At 32.0% G+C, this 17,694-nt stretch overlaps 1 protein-coding gene across 4 annotated transcripts in view; it reads left to right on the top strand.

Annotated features, from left to right (window-relative positions):
• Positions 1 to 17,694, top strand: part of LOC127709894 (ras-related protein Rab-26-like) — a 121,436-nt gene that overhangs the window by 88,089 nt on the left and 15,653 nt on the right. For 2 of the 4 annotated variants that reach the window (XM_052215572.1, XM_052215573.1), the window contains exons 1-3: positions 3,206 to 3,398; positions 10,928 to 11,038; positions 11,683 to 11,724. In XM_052215572.1, coding sequence (XP_052071532.1) covers positions 3,297 to 3,398; positions 10,928 to 11,038; positions 11,683 to 11,724 — 255 coding nt within the window. In that variant the 5' untranslated portion in view covers positions 3,206 to 3,296. Of the gene's footprint in view, positions 1 to 3,205; positions 3,399 to 10,927; positions 11,039 to 11,682; positions 11,725 to 17,694 lie in introns of those variants that run through there. The other 2 variants (XM_052215574.1, XM_052215575.1) reach the window with 2 other exon arrangements.

Here is a 17,694-nt window from a genome sequence, read left to right as displayed (position 1 = left end):
TTAGTTTTCAATGTTGTGTTTTGTATACTGTTGTTTGTCTTATGGCCTTTTTCTCCATTTTTTTACCATGACGTTTTCAGTTTATTTTCGACTTATGAGTTGGAATGTCCCTTTTGGTACCTTTCGCCTCTCTTTTGCTATGCAATATGCCCGGGGTTTTGCTCATGGCTGAAGGCCGTACGGTGACCTATAGTTGCTAACTTCTACATCATTTGATCTTTGGTGGAAATTTCTCATTGGCTATCGTATCATATCTTCTTAGTTTTATATTGGAAGCAGCTTATTGTGTTAATGAGAAATTTCAAGATTGTTTAATATAATATGTTTTTTTTATTAAACCTATTAACATCAATTTAGTGTTTGCAACCGTAATAATATAAGTCGGAGGTTGGTCACAAGATTCCACATGTCAAAATCAATGGTTAAAATCAATTTAAGAATTTAACAGATATTTGAAAATGGTTATGGTAATGGATGCAAAGTGTGAGAGAAGTTGACCTAAAACATATATGGGCATTTGTTGTCTCATTTTTTTCTAACATTGAAACTAGTGTAAATCCAGCAGAACGCAATCGTGTGATTTGATCGCCTGTCTCATCTCCAAATACCGCATAGTAACCTCTAGATATTCTTTTTTTGCTAACTTGTGTTTTGCGTTTACTGTCTCACATCTACTATATATAATTATTCATTATCACTACCCTCACAAAGTTCCGGAACAAATAAAGCGCCAGCCTGACTGTAAATAAAATGAAGATCCATGTGACAGTTTTGCTCATTCAATCAAATTTATACGTTGTCATTCACAACTGCGACAACACTGCAACAACCTCACACATTTGTAACTGACAGTTTGTCTCTGAGGACCGTCTTTGTAAGTGTAAAAGCAATTGATCAGTCCTGTCTAGACAAGAGTTGATTGTTTTCTCCAGTCATATTTATGTGTTATTCATGTTTTTTTCTTGAAATGTATGGAAATATGAAAATGTACCTTTTCAGTAAAAGTCTATTTTGAACATTTTTTTGAATTGTCTTTTCTTATCATTGGCTTACAGATATCTAAATCACCAGACTCTCCGTAATTATGTAATAAAAAGATCGCTTTTTCGATCAAGGAATTGTGTTTTTATAAGATTTTTTGTAGTTTCAGTTAAATGGAATTACAACTTAATTGCCATGATAAACTCGATGCAATTTAGAATTTAACTTGTATCAGTTGTAAAATTTTCTTTCATTTGGTGCACAAGATAACGTTTTCAGCTTACTAATTCATAGATTACTCTGCCAGGCACTGCCTGACTGGTGATAGTCAATAATTTGTACGTTTGTTTGTCACATTTCTACAGTTTTTTATAAGTCAATCAACTCACAAAAGCTTCATTAAGAAGAACTAAAGTTATATAAAGAAACTTAGCCACAGAAACGTTAATCAGTTCTACTTGAGATTTTATTTGCAATTTATTTTGTTGGTTGAGTGAGATTGACATGTAATTGCATGTCCAAAAAATCAATTATTTTAGTATTATTGTGACGAAAGGAAGGGACAAATATTTCCTGCCAGACTTAGGATGGTTTGCAGTAAAGTATTTTTAGTACATACTATTTAATTCAATAGAAATTTTACGGAAAGTAAATAAAATGTTCATTGGCAGAATAGATAGCAGTTAACATTCCATACTTGACTAGTGTAATAATCATTCATATGCCCCTGCCAAAACGTACAGTAGACAGTTTTTCGTCCCAATACACTTGAACATCAAATCCCTTTGTGTGGCAACGATTTACTTAGTCAAGAAGAAAATATACTCATGTTTAAGCAAGTTCAAATAAAATATGTTTGAATTAATTCTCTTAAACGACCAATGTTTAATGACCTGTGCTGACTATGCGGTATGGATTTGCTCATACACGAAAGCCACACGTTGAACTATAGTTGTTAACGTCTATGTCATTTGGTCTCTTGCGGAGAGTTGTCTCATTGGCAATCATACCACATCTTCTTATTTTTGTATATGTGCAAAACGAGAACTCCGTAAAATCCTTGTATTAGAAAATGGCCTTTCCAATTTTATACAGTTTTGGAGTTATACGGATTTTTAAAATTAAGATCTAGAATGGAGCCACGCGGACTCTTTTCATCGTGATATTGCCCGTTTGACTTGAAATCACATTCTTAGGAGCAAACTTTAATCACTGGCAATACCAACAAAAAAGATCAAGTCGATGATATCATGTTCATATTCTAGTGAGAATCATATCATATAGTGAGCTACATTTTAAATAGTCAATTAGACGAAGAAATCTATTATGAGGCTAGTGCCCTTTGTACCGGCGTTAGTTGACAAGGGTTTTCAAAGGACGATTGCAAATACATTTGTAGTTCTTTTATGGATAGGAATTATCATGGCTTTCATCGATAACATTACTATTCTTTAAAAATACAACAACAAACGTATTATACCTGATTAAATACAATATACTATGTATCATATCTCCGACCTAATGTCATATTAAGTCCCAGATTAAGTGTGCCGATTCTGATATTCTAAAAAGATTGAATTGTTGTTCATTTAGGTTTCCCTATTAAACTAAAAAAAAAAGGCATTCATGCAGGGGCCATCTTCGGTTGATTTGAGACTCGTCATAACACACAGTAGTCTCAGCTTCAATGTATAACTCTTTAAATAATTTCTCTGTTTGCGAATCCCGCAATTAGAAGTTATGTTTTTCCAGAAACTCAACTTGGTTGGTACTAAGGATTTATAGTACATGAATCCGACAACGGTTGGCATGGGTGGTGGTGGGGGGTTAATTGACAGTTTATTCTTGTCAGTTTTTGCCCATTATTCTCTGTACTTAATTTTTCTGCAGTATTGGTATATTATGCTCTATTCTGTAAACCCCATCCCGAGATCCGGCTCAGCCGGGGACGGTATCCCAGATATTTCTCTGATCAAGTTTCCCCAAGTCAGACTTACGCCGTTTCTGCAGTTTTGAAAATGCTAAATTTTTTTTTTTTTATAGATTTTATTGCTTTATATTAGACTGCTTTTGTGTCAGTTTATTCTCTCATTATTTCCTTGAACAGCGCTTCTTTTTATTTAATGTACGGCGCAGTACGCTGCAAACTTGAAGTAATGTGGGGAAACAGACGTATTGGATTCAAAGATTCCCGCGGTTTATAAACAGGGGAAATAACTGCTTTGTTTTCGTTCATCGTGGACGTCACCAATGTTTAACATGGCAAAGCAAAATTGCTTCTGCTGTACGTAGGGAATAACTCCTGATACATTATCATGGGGAAAGAAAGAAATGGTGCACTAAATGAGACAAATGGCAGTACCCGCAGAGAACCAAAACGCCAAGGATCAACAGAGCTTTATGATATGGCAACGAAGGTAACACTCCAGACGAAAACTGATCACGGGGAATTTTGGGATGGATGTATAAGAAATGAGGACTTAAACTTTAGGGGCCCTGTTATTTAGAATGAGGGTTTATTTGTGTTTATGGTTAGGTTAGGGTATGTTTTAGGAAGATTAGAGCTAGTGTTAGGGTTAGGACTTGTTCTAGGTTAGGCTTTAATTTAGGGTTAGGGATAGTGTTAGTCTTTTTCTTTTGTACATGTAGGGATAAGTAAGTGCTAGGATTAGTTTAGTATAGCTTTGTATGGGTTAGGACCCCTGAAGTACAAGAAGACCAGAAATACAAATAAGTGAATATTGGTGGAAGGGACATAGAAGCTGGGGGAGGGGAGGCAAACATATAGTTGTTCCCCCTTTTTTGAAAAAAAAACAAGTTACATTTTTTGCAAATAGAATGGAAATAAAAAACGGAAATGATGGAGGACATAGAATAACTACATGTACTATGCTTTTATGTTTTTCTATTTTTTTATTATTGCTTTCAGAAGATTACTGAATTTTCGTTGGTTGTAATGCCTTGTTGTCCTGTTTTGTTGTTCTATAATCTGATATATTGCTATTTTATGATGTAGGGCTTTATGAAACAGACAGAGCTTATTAATTTTTTGTTATTCCTACACCACTGGCGGGTTTTATTTATAATGAAGCTGGGACCTAGTAGAGTAACATTGATTCCCAGTCTGATGTTACAGATCAATTAATACCAAAGATTATGATGATTGTTGTTTTACCAGGAAAGTTATTGGCGGTTAAAATAAACTGTTAATAAAGAGATGAACACAGAGCAGGTGTGGCTTTTTTAGTTTTAGCTTTCATCAGCACAATTTCTTAAAGAACATGTACAATGTATGTGACTGTCATGGGTAATATTATTATATGAGTTTAAGTAAATCATTGTGTACATCTATTTATATTCTTGAACAGTACACAAAAAATGTAAGTAACTTTTACAGATCTATTAAATTTTCTTTTTAATGTTTTGAATAATCCCTCCCCCTTACCATGCTAATGCTTTTTCAAAAATTACTTACACATTTTATGAAACAACAGTCTAAGTGTCATTATGGTCATGTAAATAGGAAATACTGCTGTTACAAATGTATCTTCAGAAAAAATATTTTTACTTCATTTGGAAAGCTTGATCTTATTTCCGTGTTTTTTTTTTAAATACATGTTCAGGGACATGACATTAAGGCTTTTTCAGCTCCTTGATTTTGGAATACTAACCCTATTCAGACAAAACAATACCTAAGTTTACATACAACAAGTACAAATTTGTTCAAGAAGTATTCAAACAGATTTTTTAATTTCAAAATTAAAGTCTTAAGCTCCCCTTCAATACAGTCAAGAGTGTAACCATTGAGTTATCATACATTGAAGCTGAGACTACTCAGTGTTATGACAAGTCTCAGATTAACCCTTAAATGCCACCAGAACTGCTAAGACCTAAATACTAATAACAAGTATTTTAGTCGATGCTCTTAATTCACCTTTGAGATGGAAGTGGGACACCAGGACATACATTTTTAACAGGACTTGAACATGTTGAAAATAAAAATCAATGGAATATATGATATCATTCACTTAGTTGATGAATTTAGATAACTTTCACACTATTCATATATGTCACTAGAAGAAAATAATTGGAAGTCTTGACCCCTTGGATATATGCTCAAAAGTTGGACATTAATTAAACGTTGGACTCGAGGGCATCAATGCAGCTGGAGAGAAAAAAACATTGAAAATAGGAGGTTTTCAAACATAAGCATGATAAGATAGAAAAATGAATAACAGTGTCATTTTGTTGTATAAGTATTACTGTGTTCAGCAAATCTTTACATTTTTCTTTAATAAAAAGTTTCAACATCAAAATATGGCATAAATTTAGCTTGTCATGATTTAGAAATAATTTGAAAATGCCAGACTTGATGGGTATGTCTTAACCTTAGGGAAGAAGTTACCCTACATGAGATACATGTACATGTATGTATATGTACATTTATTATATGAGTTTTTTTACCATTTTAACCCTGTTTTATGTTTGTTTCTAAATACCATGAATACCATATAATTAGACTTTTCCTGTAGAATGTTTATTGAAACACCTAATCTGTCTAAAATTCATTTAAATTACCATAATTTAGAGAAATTATTACCTAAATTGAATATATACATGATATATATATACATGAATATCATATTTGAATACTGCAGTGGTCAATATCTGACTAGCATGGACGCAATAATTGGTTCTCGGACGGTAAATTTTCTTTTAAAAAAGCCTAACCAGGTCAAACATTTTTATTTCAATTATCAAGTTGCAAATCTACATTTCATTTTCTTTCAGTGTTACCATATTTCTACTAATATAACAATAAACATTTGCTCTTTTTGTAAAGTTGACAAATATATTTTGAACATTGTATTAAACTATGCCCAAACTAAATGTATTTTTACATTCATGAGTATTCTTTAGCTAAAAATGCATTATAATGATTTGACTAAATAATTCATTACGGGTGCAGGATTTTCTCGCTGAATTGAAGACCCATTGGTGGCCTTGGGCTGTTTTTTGCTCTTTGGTCGGTTGTTGTCTCTTTGGCACATTCTGTTTCCATTCTCTTTTATTAAATGATTTGACGTACACATTTTAATGTGGAAAGTGCATTGATCATGTTGATGCAAGAATTTCTTGAACATTAATCATTATTATAAGAATTCACTTGCAAAATGTAATTTACAGTATCATTGTTCTAATAGAAAACAATGCACAAAATGTTTTATTGTAAACAAATTAATTTTATTTTTCCATAGATGTTGACAAGAATAGAAATCAATGACAAATATTTGGAGTTTTTTTATGTACAAAATTGTATGTAATTAATCTTGCACTGAAATTTTATAAACTGACTATCTCTGAATTATTGAGAACTTTGTAATACAGTTGTGCATACATCCATATATATTTTTTACACATAAAGTGAAAAAGTATATTTTAACTAGCAGGTCGAACAACGGATGTTCTTAAACCCTGCTGACTGCCATGGCGATTGCCAAATAAACGGATCACAGATGTAACAAAATGGATCTTAATTTTAATCTAATACCAAATAGAAAACAAAAAACTTGCGGAAAAGATGGTATACCGCAAAAATGAGGTGCAAAAATTTGTACATATACAGGTACCTGTAGCTTTGAGGTTTCAAATCAGACCCATAATTACAAACATGTATGTTAGATTGTATTGATGGAGGTCATTTGACTGGGAGCTAGTACAATGTCCATGTACAATTTCAAGGTGTTAAGGTCATTATGTTTGAATATTTGAGTGTCATGCATCCTGCATCTGCAAAAGGACTTTCATTTATTGTTTAAATAAACTGTGTACATACAAGATACATGTATGTACATGTAATGTATCCAAATTTTGATTATTTTCTAAAATGTCAAATTAGAAATACTGTTGTCCACACAATACAAATAAGTAGGTGTTTTGGATGTTTATGATACTTATCATGCTTATAGTTATTATAAATAATAAAATAATAAAATAATAAAAAAGAAACAAAAAAATATGTACATGATGTTCATATATGTACAATACATATGTACATGATGTTCATATATGTACAATACATATGTACATGATGTACTTCCAGAAGCGGATTTAGAGGGTTTTTTTAGGTGCCCGGGCCCCCCCTTTTGTGGGAAAAATTTGGTTGATTATATAGGGAATCACTGAAGCATGACTGGAGTGGGCCCCCTCTTAGGCAGTCAGTGGGCCCACCCTTATGAAAATTTCTGGATCCGCCACTGACTTCATGTAGAGCATGAGATGTATATATGTAGGCAGAAAGTCAAACTACAAACGTACTTAGAAAGTAATGACATTTTATTGTAGTGACAAAGTAGCCAAATAAAAACTTTAATCTTTTGGTGTTTAAAGTCACAAACTTGGAGGTTTAAATATGAGAGTAATATCAACTGTCACGATTCAATTTGTTCACATTTTAGATATATTGAAACAAGATTTTAATTAAAGATACTAAATCACCTGAAGGAAATCACATATTTGTCCTTACTGGGAGAATTCAACAACCTTGTTTAATTATATTCATTTTATGTTTTCTATACAACATACATAAACATGTGCATAGTCTGGTTTTATTTTTTAAGTAGTTAATTGTACTTTATTAACTAATTTTTCAATTGATCTTTTATAAAATTATACACATGTACATCTAGTACATTTGGGAGTAGAAGTGAACATTTGCAATGAAATTTATTTAGACATGTTGTAGGAGTTTAAACTGTTGTAACTTTGATATAATTATCAATTTACATAACAGTTAGATATTTCCAATAAGTCTCAATCATTTTCCAAAGCTCTCATGCAATATAGTAGGACATTGTAGGAGGGAAGGGGATTTTTCTTCAAAATCAGCAGTTTTAGCATGTAAATGATATTTTTATACGACCGCAAAAAATTTGTGTTTGTATATTGCTATCATGTCGTCGTCGTTTGAAGACATTTGGTTTGCGGACAATACCTATAGTATTTATAAGTGAATGGATCTCTATGAAATTTAACCACAAGGTTCAATAGCACAATTTGGGGTTATGGTCCCAACTGTTTAGGAATTAGGGGTCAAAAAGGGGCCAAAAAAGGCATTTTTCTAGTTTCCAGACAATAACTTGTGTACAAGTGTATGGATCTCTTTGAAATTGTACCACAAGGTTCCATACCACGAAGGGAAAGTTGGGGTCGATTTTGTGGGTTATGGCTTTAATTGTTAAGAAACTAGAGGCCAAATAGGGGCCAAAAACAAGACTTTTCTAATACTGGCTAAGCTGGTTCTAACAAATTATTTCTGATCTATATAAAGAAACAACAAATACTGATATGGCAGGAGATACACACCAAACAGGGTGTGTAAATTATTATATTTAGTTTGTAAACAGATTTACTAAGTATTGCGCAACAGCAAGAAATCTTCAATTGAAGATAAATACAAATCTTTTAACCAATTTCAATGAGGATTAATTTAAAGTCTTGAATTGTTTGAGGTTTTTACTATGTATTACTATATTTAGACATTTTTAAATAGGTCTACATTGAGGTCCAAAGGGTCCAAAATTAGACTTTGTTTGATTTCATCAAAAACTGAATTCTTGTGGTTCTATGATATGCTGAATTTAACTGCATTCAGATTTTTAATTTTGGGGCCTTTTTTCAAATAAGTCTATATTAAGGTCCAAAGGGTCAAAAATTAAACTTTGTTTGGATTCATGTTTTTTTTTTATTCTGAATCTAACCATGGAATTAGATTTTGGATATTGGACCATTAAGTAGATTAAATGTCCCATTTCAAATTTTTAAGTTATCATACCCCATTTATTCTGTGTCAGAAATCTATAATGTGTCAAATATTTAATCACTATCCAAGTTCAGAGCTGTATCAAGCTTGAACATTGTGTCCATACTTGCCCCAACTGTTCAGAGTTCGACCTCTGCGGTCGTATCCAGCTGCTCCAGGCAGAGCACATTTTTGGTTATTAGTGTTGTTGGGTTACTGCCTCGTTAATGTATACCCAATGTCTTCTTGTCTATATAGGCTGTGTCAGATAGAAATCGACCTTTATTAATGCAAGTGCGCATATTAATTAAATGCATTAAATTGTGTTGATTTTGGAACATTCAAATATGAAATAAAAGATGAATTTTGGTCTGTATTGTAGGGTTCTTATTTTTTAACAACTCAATTTTCAAACAGTTGCAGACCTTCCACAAAGATTTTTTCAACCAGTGAAATAGGTTAACAGATGTATTGATATTCATTTGCATAAGTTGGATTTTTATCCGGCGCAGCTCAAATATTAGTTTTGTGTGGAAAGACATTTTAATTTTTTTATATAATGATATTCAGAAGTTAACATTTATCATACAGAAAGATTATTGTATATATATCCATGATATCAGAAAAAGATGATGATAACTTTTTATGGGCCAAACCAAAGTTGTTAAAATTGATATTTGCTAGTTACATGTATTCCTATACTATCCTTATCATACAGAATTTAGTAGTATGTGGAAATACCTGTCACCACGATCAGAGTAAGAATAATGTGAATGAGAAGGATGATTGAGATAGTTTTCCTTAGTCTTGAGATTGCTCTGACATCTGACAGCCTTTGAAGGTCTTGTTAGGGCCACAATAAGTCCAAAAAAGGCTGTCAGACCTTAGATCAATTTCAGACTAGAATTTCTACTGACTGTTGTCTTTTGAAGGTGTATGTTAAAAGTCCTCAGTTTTGATCTTGTTGGTACTAAGCAGGGTATGGCATTAACATGTCTTAAAATATATTTGTAATATTTGCCGATGGATGTATAGCAGCTATCATCCAATCAATCAGTCATTTTAAGGAGGGATATGATTTTCTGCAATCATGGTCATTTTTATACTTTTAAAAATGGTTTTAAATTAAGGAAGCTGCTGTGGAAGTTTCATTTTTGAAACTGTATGTAGAGCACACATGTAGTGCATGTACTTTTACATTTAGTTTGTACTTGGTGAATTTCAAATAGCCTTTAACAATTGAAAGATACTCTGAACATCACACCACATTTAAAAATCACATTGAAAGTAATTATTTAGCATGGTTGGTTATATTGTTCTTTTCATACTTTTGGTTATTCATTCCCATGGTCAGTGATGATCTTTTTGAAAGAGTTTCTATTGTCAGCATTAACATGACTAATGTCCATTGCTTAAATGAGTTTTTGAAGATTTTTTGAATATAGTGTTTAAGTAAAGATTATGATTATTTTATTAAGTGTCTAAATGTTTATTACATAGTTGGTCTTTACTTCTTAGTTAAATTGATAAGACTAATGCCCAACGTACAGTGAAGTAGTGGCTGGATTCGATAATCTGTCAAAACCCACTCTGGAAGTAGTTATCTCTTTACATTCTTGTCCTCAGGATTAAATTTAAACTTGACACCATGATGAAGTAAAGTGGTCTGAAGCATTAAACATAAACAATCACTCTTCCAGATACCATGACCATGCATCTTCTTATTTTTAGATGATAACTTGATATTTCCTTGGAAAATGTATAAATACTGATAAAGATATTCAAATCTTTTAATCATGATGAAAACTTGTTAGTGCTCTGATTTATTTGGTCTGTTACATGTACATATATGATATGTTTAAAACCATTTAACAGAATGATTGATGAATGAAAAAATGTTAAATCTTTAATTTTATTTTTGACCCTTTTTGTCTCACCTTGATATACAGTTGTATGAGTATTGGCACATCTCATTTCCATATGGAGATTGTTTAGCTTTGTACCTTCAGTCATGGTTCATTGACTTTGAATATTTGCATAACTTACATATTAAAGTATTGCTATTTTAATTTCAACATTTGCATTATCAAAATAACAAAAAGGGCGAGACATATCTCTGTGTTAACAGTTTATTATATCTTACAGGTTATGCTGATAGGAGATAGTGGAGTAGGTAAAACTTGTCTCCTAGTACGCTTCAAAGATGGTGCTTTTTTATCTGGAAGCTTTATTTCTACAGTTGGTATTGATTTCAGGGTAGGTAGTAACATACAAACAGTCTTTTGGACTGGAAAAGGTAAGTGGAACTGGCCTGAATGTGCATACTAAAAAGTACAATATATTTGACTCTCGATATGTCGAAATGTTATATGACATATACATGTACATGATATATATATATTTTTACTAAAATATTTTCATATGATTTATGGTAAAATATTTTATGATATTCAATCAGAAAAAATGGTCAAAATGCAATCCACTTGTCAGTGATTTTAGTGATGAGAGATTCACTAAATAATCTATAAGTTCAATGTGTACTGCATAAAAGCACTACTGAATTGTGTGTCTGTTAAATAATTGTGTATACTAATATAATTAAGGGCCCTGCCAGCTAGTCATTAAAATAAAGGTAGATATATGATCATGAAAGCACCAAGTTAATCATATGTAAGTTATCCCCCTTTAATTGTTCAAGGGAGGTAACTTATTGAAATTGTAGTACAATTTAGAAAATTGCAAATCAAGTAGTTATTATAAGAGCTAGTACATGAGAAATTTTTACCTGTGGTGTTGGTTTGTCTGTATACACACAATGTGTATATTAAAAATTGAGAAATAATTATAGTTCTGCACATCTGTTTGATTTAAAATCTTGAAATGTGACTACTTTTTTTCAGAACAAAGTTGTTGATGTAGAAGGAACAAAAGTAAAGTTACAGGTAACTAATTATTATGTCAATAAAAGTAAGATTGTTTAAAATTGTGATTTTGTTCGGCAATATTAACTAATTTTACAATATCAGTATCCTCCATGTCCTTTTACTATACTCAGTAACTATATACTGACCATGAGTGCCAATAGAAAAGCAAAACATCATATCCCAAGGCCCCTTTTATCCCTTTTTGTCGAGCGTGCGACATTTGTCACAAAAGCAAGACATAGCGATCCTACATTCCGTCATCGGCGGCTGCGGCTTCCACAAATATTCACTCTGTGAAAGTTTTTGAAATTTTAATAACTTTCTTAAACTATCCTGGATTTCTACCAAACTTGGACAGAAGCTTGTTTATGATCATAAGATAGTATCTAGAAGGAAATTTTGTAAAAATTTATTACCTGTTTTTCCGTATATTACTTACATATGGACAAAAGTTTTTAAAACATTTATTAAGATTCATAAACCATCCTGGATTGTTACCAAACTTGAACAGAAGCTTCTTACAATCAAAAGATAGTATCTAGAGGAAAATTTTTAATAATTTTTTCCCCATTTTTATTGAGCCTGCGACTAACAGCAAAAGTAGGCGATACACTGGGTGCTGCAGAACCCTTACAAATTTTTAAATGACAATATACAATGTATAATAAATTTTGTTCTTTCAATGCATTCTACTAACATTTTTCTAAATATATATACATTTACTTTAGAAATTTGGTCTTGCATCAACCTTTTTACCTGGGTTGCCAATGGCAAAAGCAGGACTAGTTATTGCTAGACTTTGTCAGTCTTCTGTCTGTCTGTCAGTTTGAAAAACCTTTATCAATTGAATTGTTTCATATTTTTCATGTCGAGGCCTTTTATAGCTGACTATTTGGTATGTGTTTTTCTCATTGCTGAAGGCCGTACGGTTGCCTATAATTGCTTACATCCACTTTATTTTGACTTTGGTGGATAGTTGTTTCATTGGCAATCATACCACATCTTATTTTTATTTTGGTGGAAAGTTTTCATCAAACTTTTCTTGGCTTCTACATGTATGTACGGGGATCATTTTATATTTGGTCAATAGCTAGATAATGTTGAGCTGTAGCATGTAAGCAATTTTTACGTCTGCCCTGCAGCCACTTCCTGTTTACTGATAATTTTACAACACTCATGGTACAAGCAAAATTTTCATCAATCCTTTCTTGGTTTCAATAAAGGGCAATAATCATGATAATCTGTTATTCTTCAGTATACCAGTACTTGTAACCTCAATCAATTGCATGCAACGACTCAGTTCAAGACCCAGTTTTGTCTTGTTCAATTAGTTTTTGTTTACAATTTAGACAGTCAGTTATTCAATGGGATGATTATTTTTGTTGAATACAAGGGAGTGTATAATGGATGGTCACTGTGTATCAGCTTATTCTTCTGTCTAAAATAAATTAATTTCCACATCTCTTAAATCAACTGTTTCTTTCTGAAACTTAAAGAAAATCTCAGGTACTGAACATGTTTTTCTGAATGGGTATTGTCCCTTTATTTTTACCTCATCATGTTGAAATTGTTAGTCTACTCCTTGTAGGAGTTATTGCCCTTTAATAGTGATTTTGATCATTTGTTATGCTTTTACCAATTATTATGAGAAACTTTAAAAAGTAAAAAGAATCAGCAAGACAAGATCCACAAATAGGTCAGCATAGATGAAATTGTCAGTTGTCGTCTTAGGAGTTAGTGCTTTTAAATGATGATTTTCATATTTTTTTTTGTGTTTTGAGCTAAAACTAAAGAAGATGGAGAAAAACTGTGAACAGAAAAAAATGATCAGCAAAACTAGATTAAGGAAAAAAGAGATTTTAGTCATATGAATTATATTCTAGTCTACAATGTTAGAGAGTGCCCATTTTTGAAGATGTGAGCAAAACAAGCTCATTAGAGCCTCTTGTTTTTATTCCAAAATAATTTGAAGGGGATCCAATAACAATATGTAGATGGTATATTTATATTATAGGAAGGGACACAGTACTAGTGAGCATTATTAGATATGTTCACAGTTGTTCAAATTAAAATTTAAAATGACAATTAAAAAAATATTTTTGAAACTTGAACAATAAAAGCTTATGAAGTTTTAGTAAAAAACATGGGATTCAATTTAAAATGTTAAAGTACATGAAATGAAAACTGAAATCAATATTTTGGTTGCTAGGAGATAAAATGAGTTGATACATATTTACTGTTTTAAAATAGAAAACAATGAAATCAAAATATTTATTATGCATTTTATAACTATGTTCACTTAAGCTTTAGATACTAGATAACTAAAGTTTCTCATCAGTTTTAATTGCCATTTCATGTATATGGGTATAGAAGCTTATCAAGTTTACAGGAAAAAATAGTTTAAGAAATCTTTATCAAATACAGTGCACTTTTTATTTAACATTTTGTCTTGATAGTTACTCAGCAATGAGCATAACAGGCAATACATTTCCATGATTACAGAAAGGTGGCATTTGCTGTTCATACCCCCACCCCCTTAAAAAAAAGAAAAAAAAAAAGATTTTCCAGTCCTGAAAATTGCAATGGTCAGCTGGTAACATTTAATCAAAGTACTGAAGTACTGAACATCGGATGACCGCAAGTTCTTGTGGATGGTCACAAGCACTTGTCTCAGAAAAAAAAATCACATCTCTATACCTGAAAGTTAGGTTAATGTACAGAGATATATTTTTTTCTGAGACAAGTTCGTGCTTGGATAATGAATAAACGACAGGGAATTCAACGTCACCGTAATAACTATTATATTGTAATGATACAAATCAGTATACTCTGGTTTGTTGTTATATATTATATTAATGTTTGTATATAACAGTTACATGTATAAAATATAATTTTCATCCATTTGTATATCATTCTTTTTTACTATTCTAATAATAGTGCAGTGCAAGTGCATGGTGGACACTCTTCTGTAATAATATGATTTTTCTAATAGATTGGATTTGAGCAGGCATTCATATTTTCCCGCAAAACAGTCTTGAGATATTCTTCCGCATGCGTTAACACAATTTTTCTGTACATGTGCATAGATATTATCAATGATTTTTTACTTAATATATATATATTTCTAACGACAAAACATTTTCATATTATTAATTTATGTTCTAAACAAAAATATTTTATGAGTATTCATTTAAGAAATGAATTTATAACAAGCGATAAGGAATGTTATTTTGCACTCGATAATGTCCACGTATTTATAGATCGGTTACCAGTCAAACACGAAAGTTACTTATATATAGAAATCTCGTCTGCAACAATACATCGGAATGCCCTCACGGTCATCGCGATGTAAAAATAATTTCTTGAAAAATGACTTTAAAGTGAAATTTGAAATTTAATCAGAATCATTTTCGGGGTTTCCTTCATCAAAGCATGGACTTTCCCATCGCTTTATTTTGGACTCCCCCTTTTGTTTGTAAACTCCTTTTAAACCACTGATTACAATTTTAACCATATAATGCTTATCATGCTTATACAGGTGCCATTTTGCACTTACTATTTCAGTTTTTGGTCTGAATTATTTTGGGGTTTCCAATAGAAAATCATGGACTTTGCAAGGGGTCAGGGGTAGCATAGTACCGTTAGTTTTGTATTTGTTTTTGAAATCCTATTTCATCCTGTAAATCTTACATAATGTACAGAAACTGGCTGAATGTAACAAATGTTTAACATCTGAATGGGTTGTGAAAGGTGACTGAACTACGATGTTGTGTAGAGATAACAAAAAAAAGAAAAAAAGCCAGTGATCAAAACATGTTAGTAATGCTTTTATACTCAGTAAGATAATTAATGCTAACTCTGTAGTTTTGAATTTTTCTGTGTTGTGTTTTGTTGGTGACTTGTTTACATTTTCATCTTTTAAGCTCACCTGGCCCAAAGGCTTTTTATCAGAAATATGCTTATTGTATTCTTACTACCAGTTTTATGAAAAAATGCCAAGTAAGCATAACAGGCTCCTTGTAACAATGGTGTTCATTGTCCTTCTGTGACTAACAAAGGTCTTCCTTGTCCTTCTGTGACTAACAAAGGTCTTCCTTGTCCTTCTGTGACAAACAATGGTCTTCCTTGTCCTTCTTCGACTAATGTTTTATGACTAACAAAGGTCTTTCTTGTCCTTCTTGGACTAATGTTTTGTGACTAATAAAGGTCTTCTTTGTCCTTCTGTGACTAATGTTTTGTGACTAACAATGGTCTTGCTTGTCCTTCTTCAACTAATGTTTTGTGACTAACAATGGTCTTGCTTGTCCTTCTTCAACTAATGTTTTGTGACTAACAAAGGTCTTCCTTGTCCTTCTTGGACTAATGTTTTGTGACTAACAAAGGTCTTCCTTGTCCTTCTTCGACTAATGTTTTATGACTAACAAAGGTCTTTCTTGTCCTTCTTGGACTAATGTTTTGTGACTAATAAAGGTCTTCTTTGTCCTTCTGTGACTAATGTTTTGTGACTAATAAAGGTCTTCTTTGTCCTTCTGTGACTAATGTTTTGTGACTAACAAAGGTCTTGCTTGTACTTCTTCAACTAATATTTTGTGACTAACAAAGGTCTTCCTTGTCCTTCTTGGACTAATGTTTTGTGACTAACAAAGGTCTTCCTTGTCCTTCTTGGACTAATGTTTTGTGACTAACAAAGATCTTCCTTGTCCTTCTTGGACTAATGTTTTGTGACTAACATAGATCTTCCTTGTCCCTCTTCGACTAATGTTTTGTGACTGACAACGGTCTTCCTTGTCCTTCTTCGACTAATGCATTGTGACTGCTCCTTTATCATTTTGTATTTTTATGCCCCCGCCGTAGTGGAGGGGGCATTAGGTTTTACCCTTGTCCTTCCTTCCCTACGTACGTATGTATGTACATCCCAAAATTGGTTTCTGTTCTCTAACTTTAGTTTGCCTCAACCAAATGTTATGAAACTTATAAAAAATGCTTATTACCACAAAATACAGATCAAGTTTGAATTTTGGTGGTGTCACTTTAACGGTTCTAGAGATGTGCCTGTTTACAAATGGAAAAAATGCTGAATTTTTCGTTTCTGTTCTCTAGCTTAATAAGTTAGCCTCAACGAAATGTTATGAAACTTATACACAATGCTTATTACCACAAAACACAGATCAAGTTTAAATTTGGGAAGTGTCACTTTTATTGTTCTAGAGTTATGCCCCTTTACAAACGAAAAAATTGCTGAATTTTTCGTTTCTGTTCTCTGACTTAAGTTTGCCTCAACCAAATGTTATAAATTTTATACACAATACTTATTACCACAAAACTCAGATCAAGTACAAATTTGGGTAGTGTCACTTTTACCGTTCTTCAGTTATGTCCCCTTATAACTTTATATGATATGCAAGCAGGGGCATTATCTGTGTCCCATGGACACATTCCCCATTTATTTCATATTAATTACTGTACAGACATGACAGAATTTGCGCATTCACCTTGTATCTTTCAGGATACATCCACCCTGTGCATTGTGTATCTGTGAAAGAGTTAATTAAGGTGAAAAAATGTCAGTAGTCAATTTTTTTGCAGTATTTCTAATTTTCACTTGTGAATTTTTTACATTTTTTCGTTAATACTTTTTATCTATTAGTTTGATATATATAAGTTATCTTAAGTATATACTGATCAAATTAAGTTCTGTTCCCTTAGAGTAATTTTTGTGACTCTTGGAAATAGAAGATTGCTTGGAAATCTCAGTTTTCCATATTTTTTTGTAAAAATATATCTATTGGTTTGTTATTTTGTAAAAAGTCATATCATAAAAAATACTGATCAAAGAAACAGTTCAAATTTCCATTCTAGTTAACCAACTGTTTGTAATATTTGGGCTGCCAAGAGGGGCATTTAGGTTACACAGACACATCTAGTTTGTTATATTTTGATAGCATTTTGTATCATTAAACAGTATCTCTTAAGAATTCATATTTATTA

The sequence above is a fragment of the Mytilus californianus genome, unplaced genomic scaffold (assembly GCF_021869535.1).
Source record: "Mytilus californianus isolate M0D057914Y unplaced genomic scaffold, xbMytCali1.0.p SCAF_7, whole genome shotgun sequence".
Taxonomy (NCBI): domain Eukaryota; kingdom Metazoa; phylum Mollusca; class Bivalvia; order Mytilida; family Mytilidae; genus Mytilus; species Mytilus californianus.
This window is presented reverse-complemented; position numbering and strand designations above follow the sequence as displayed.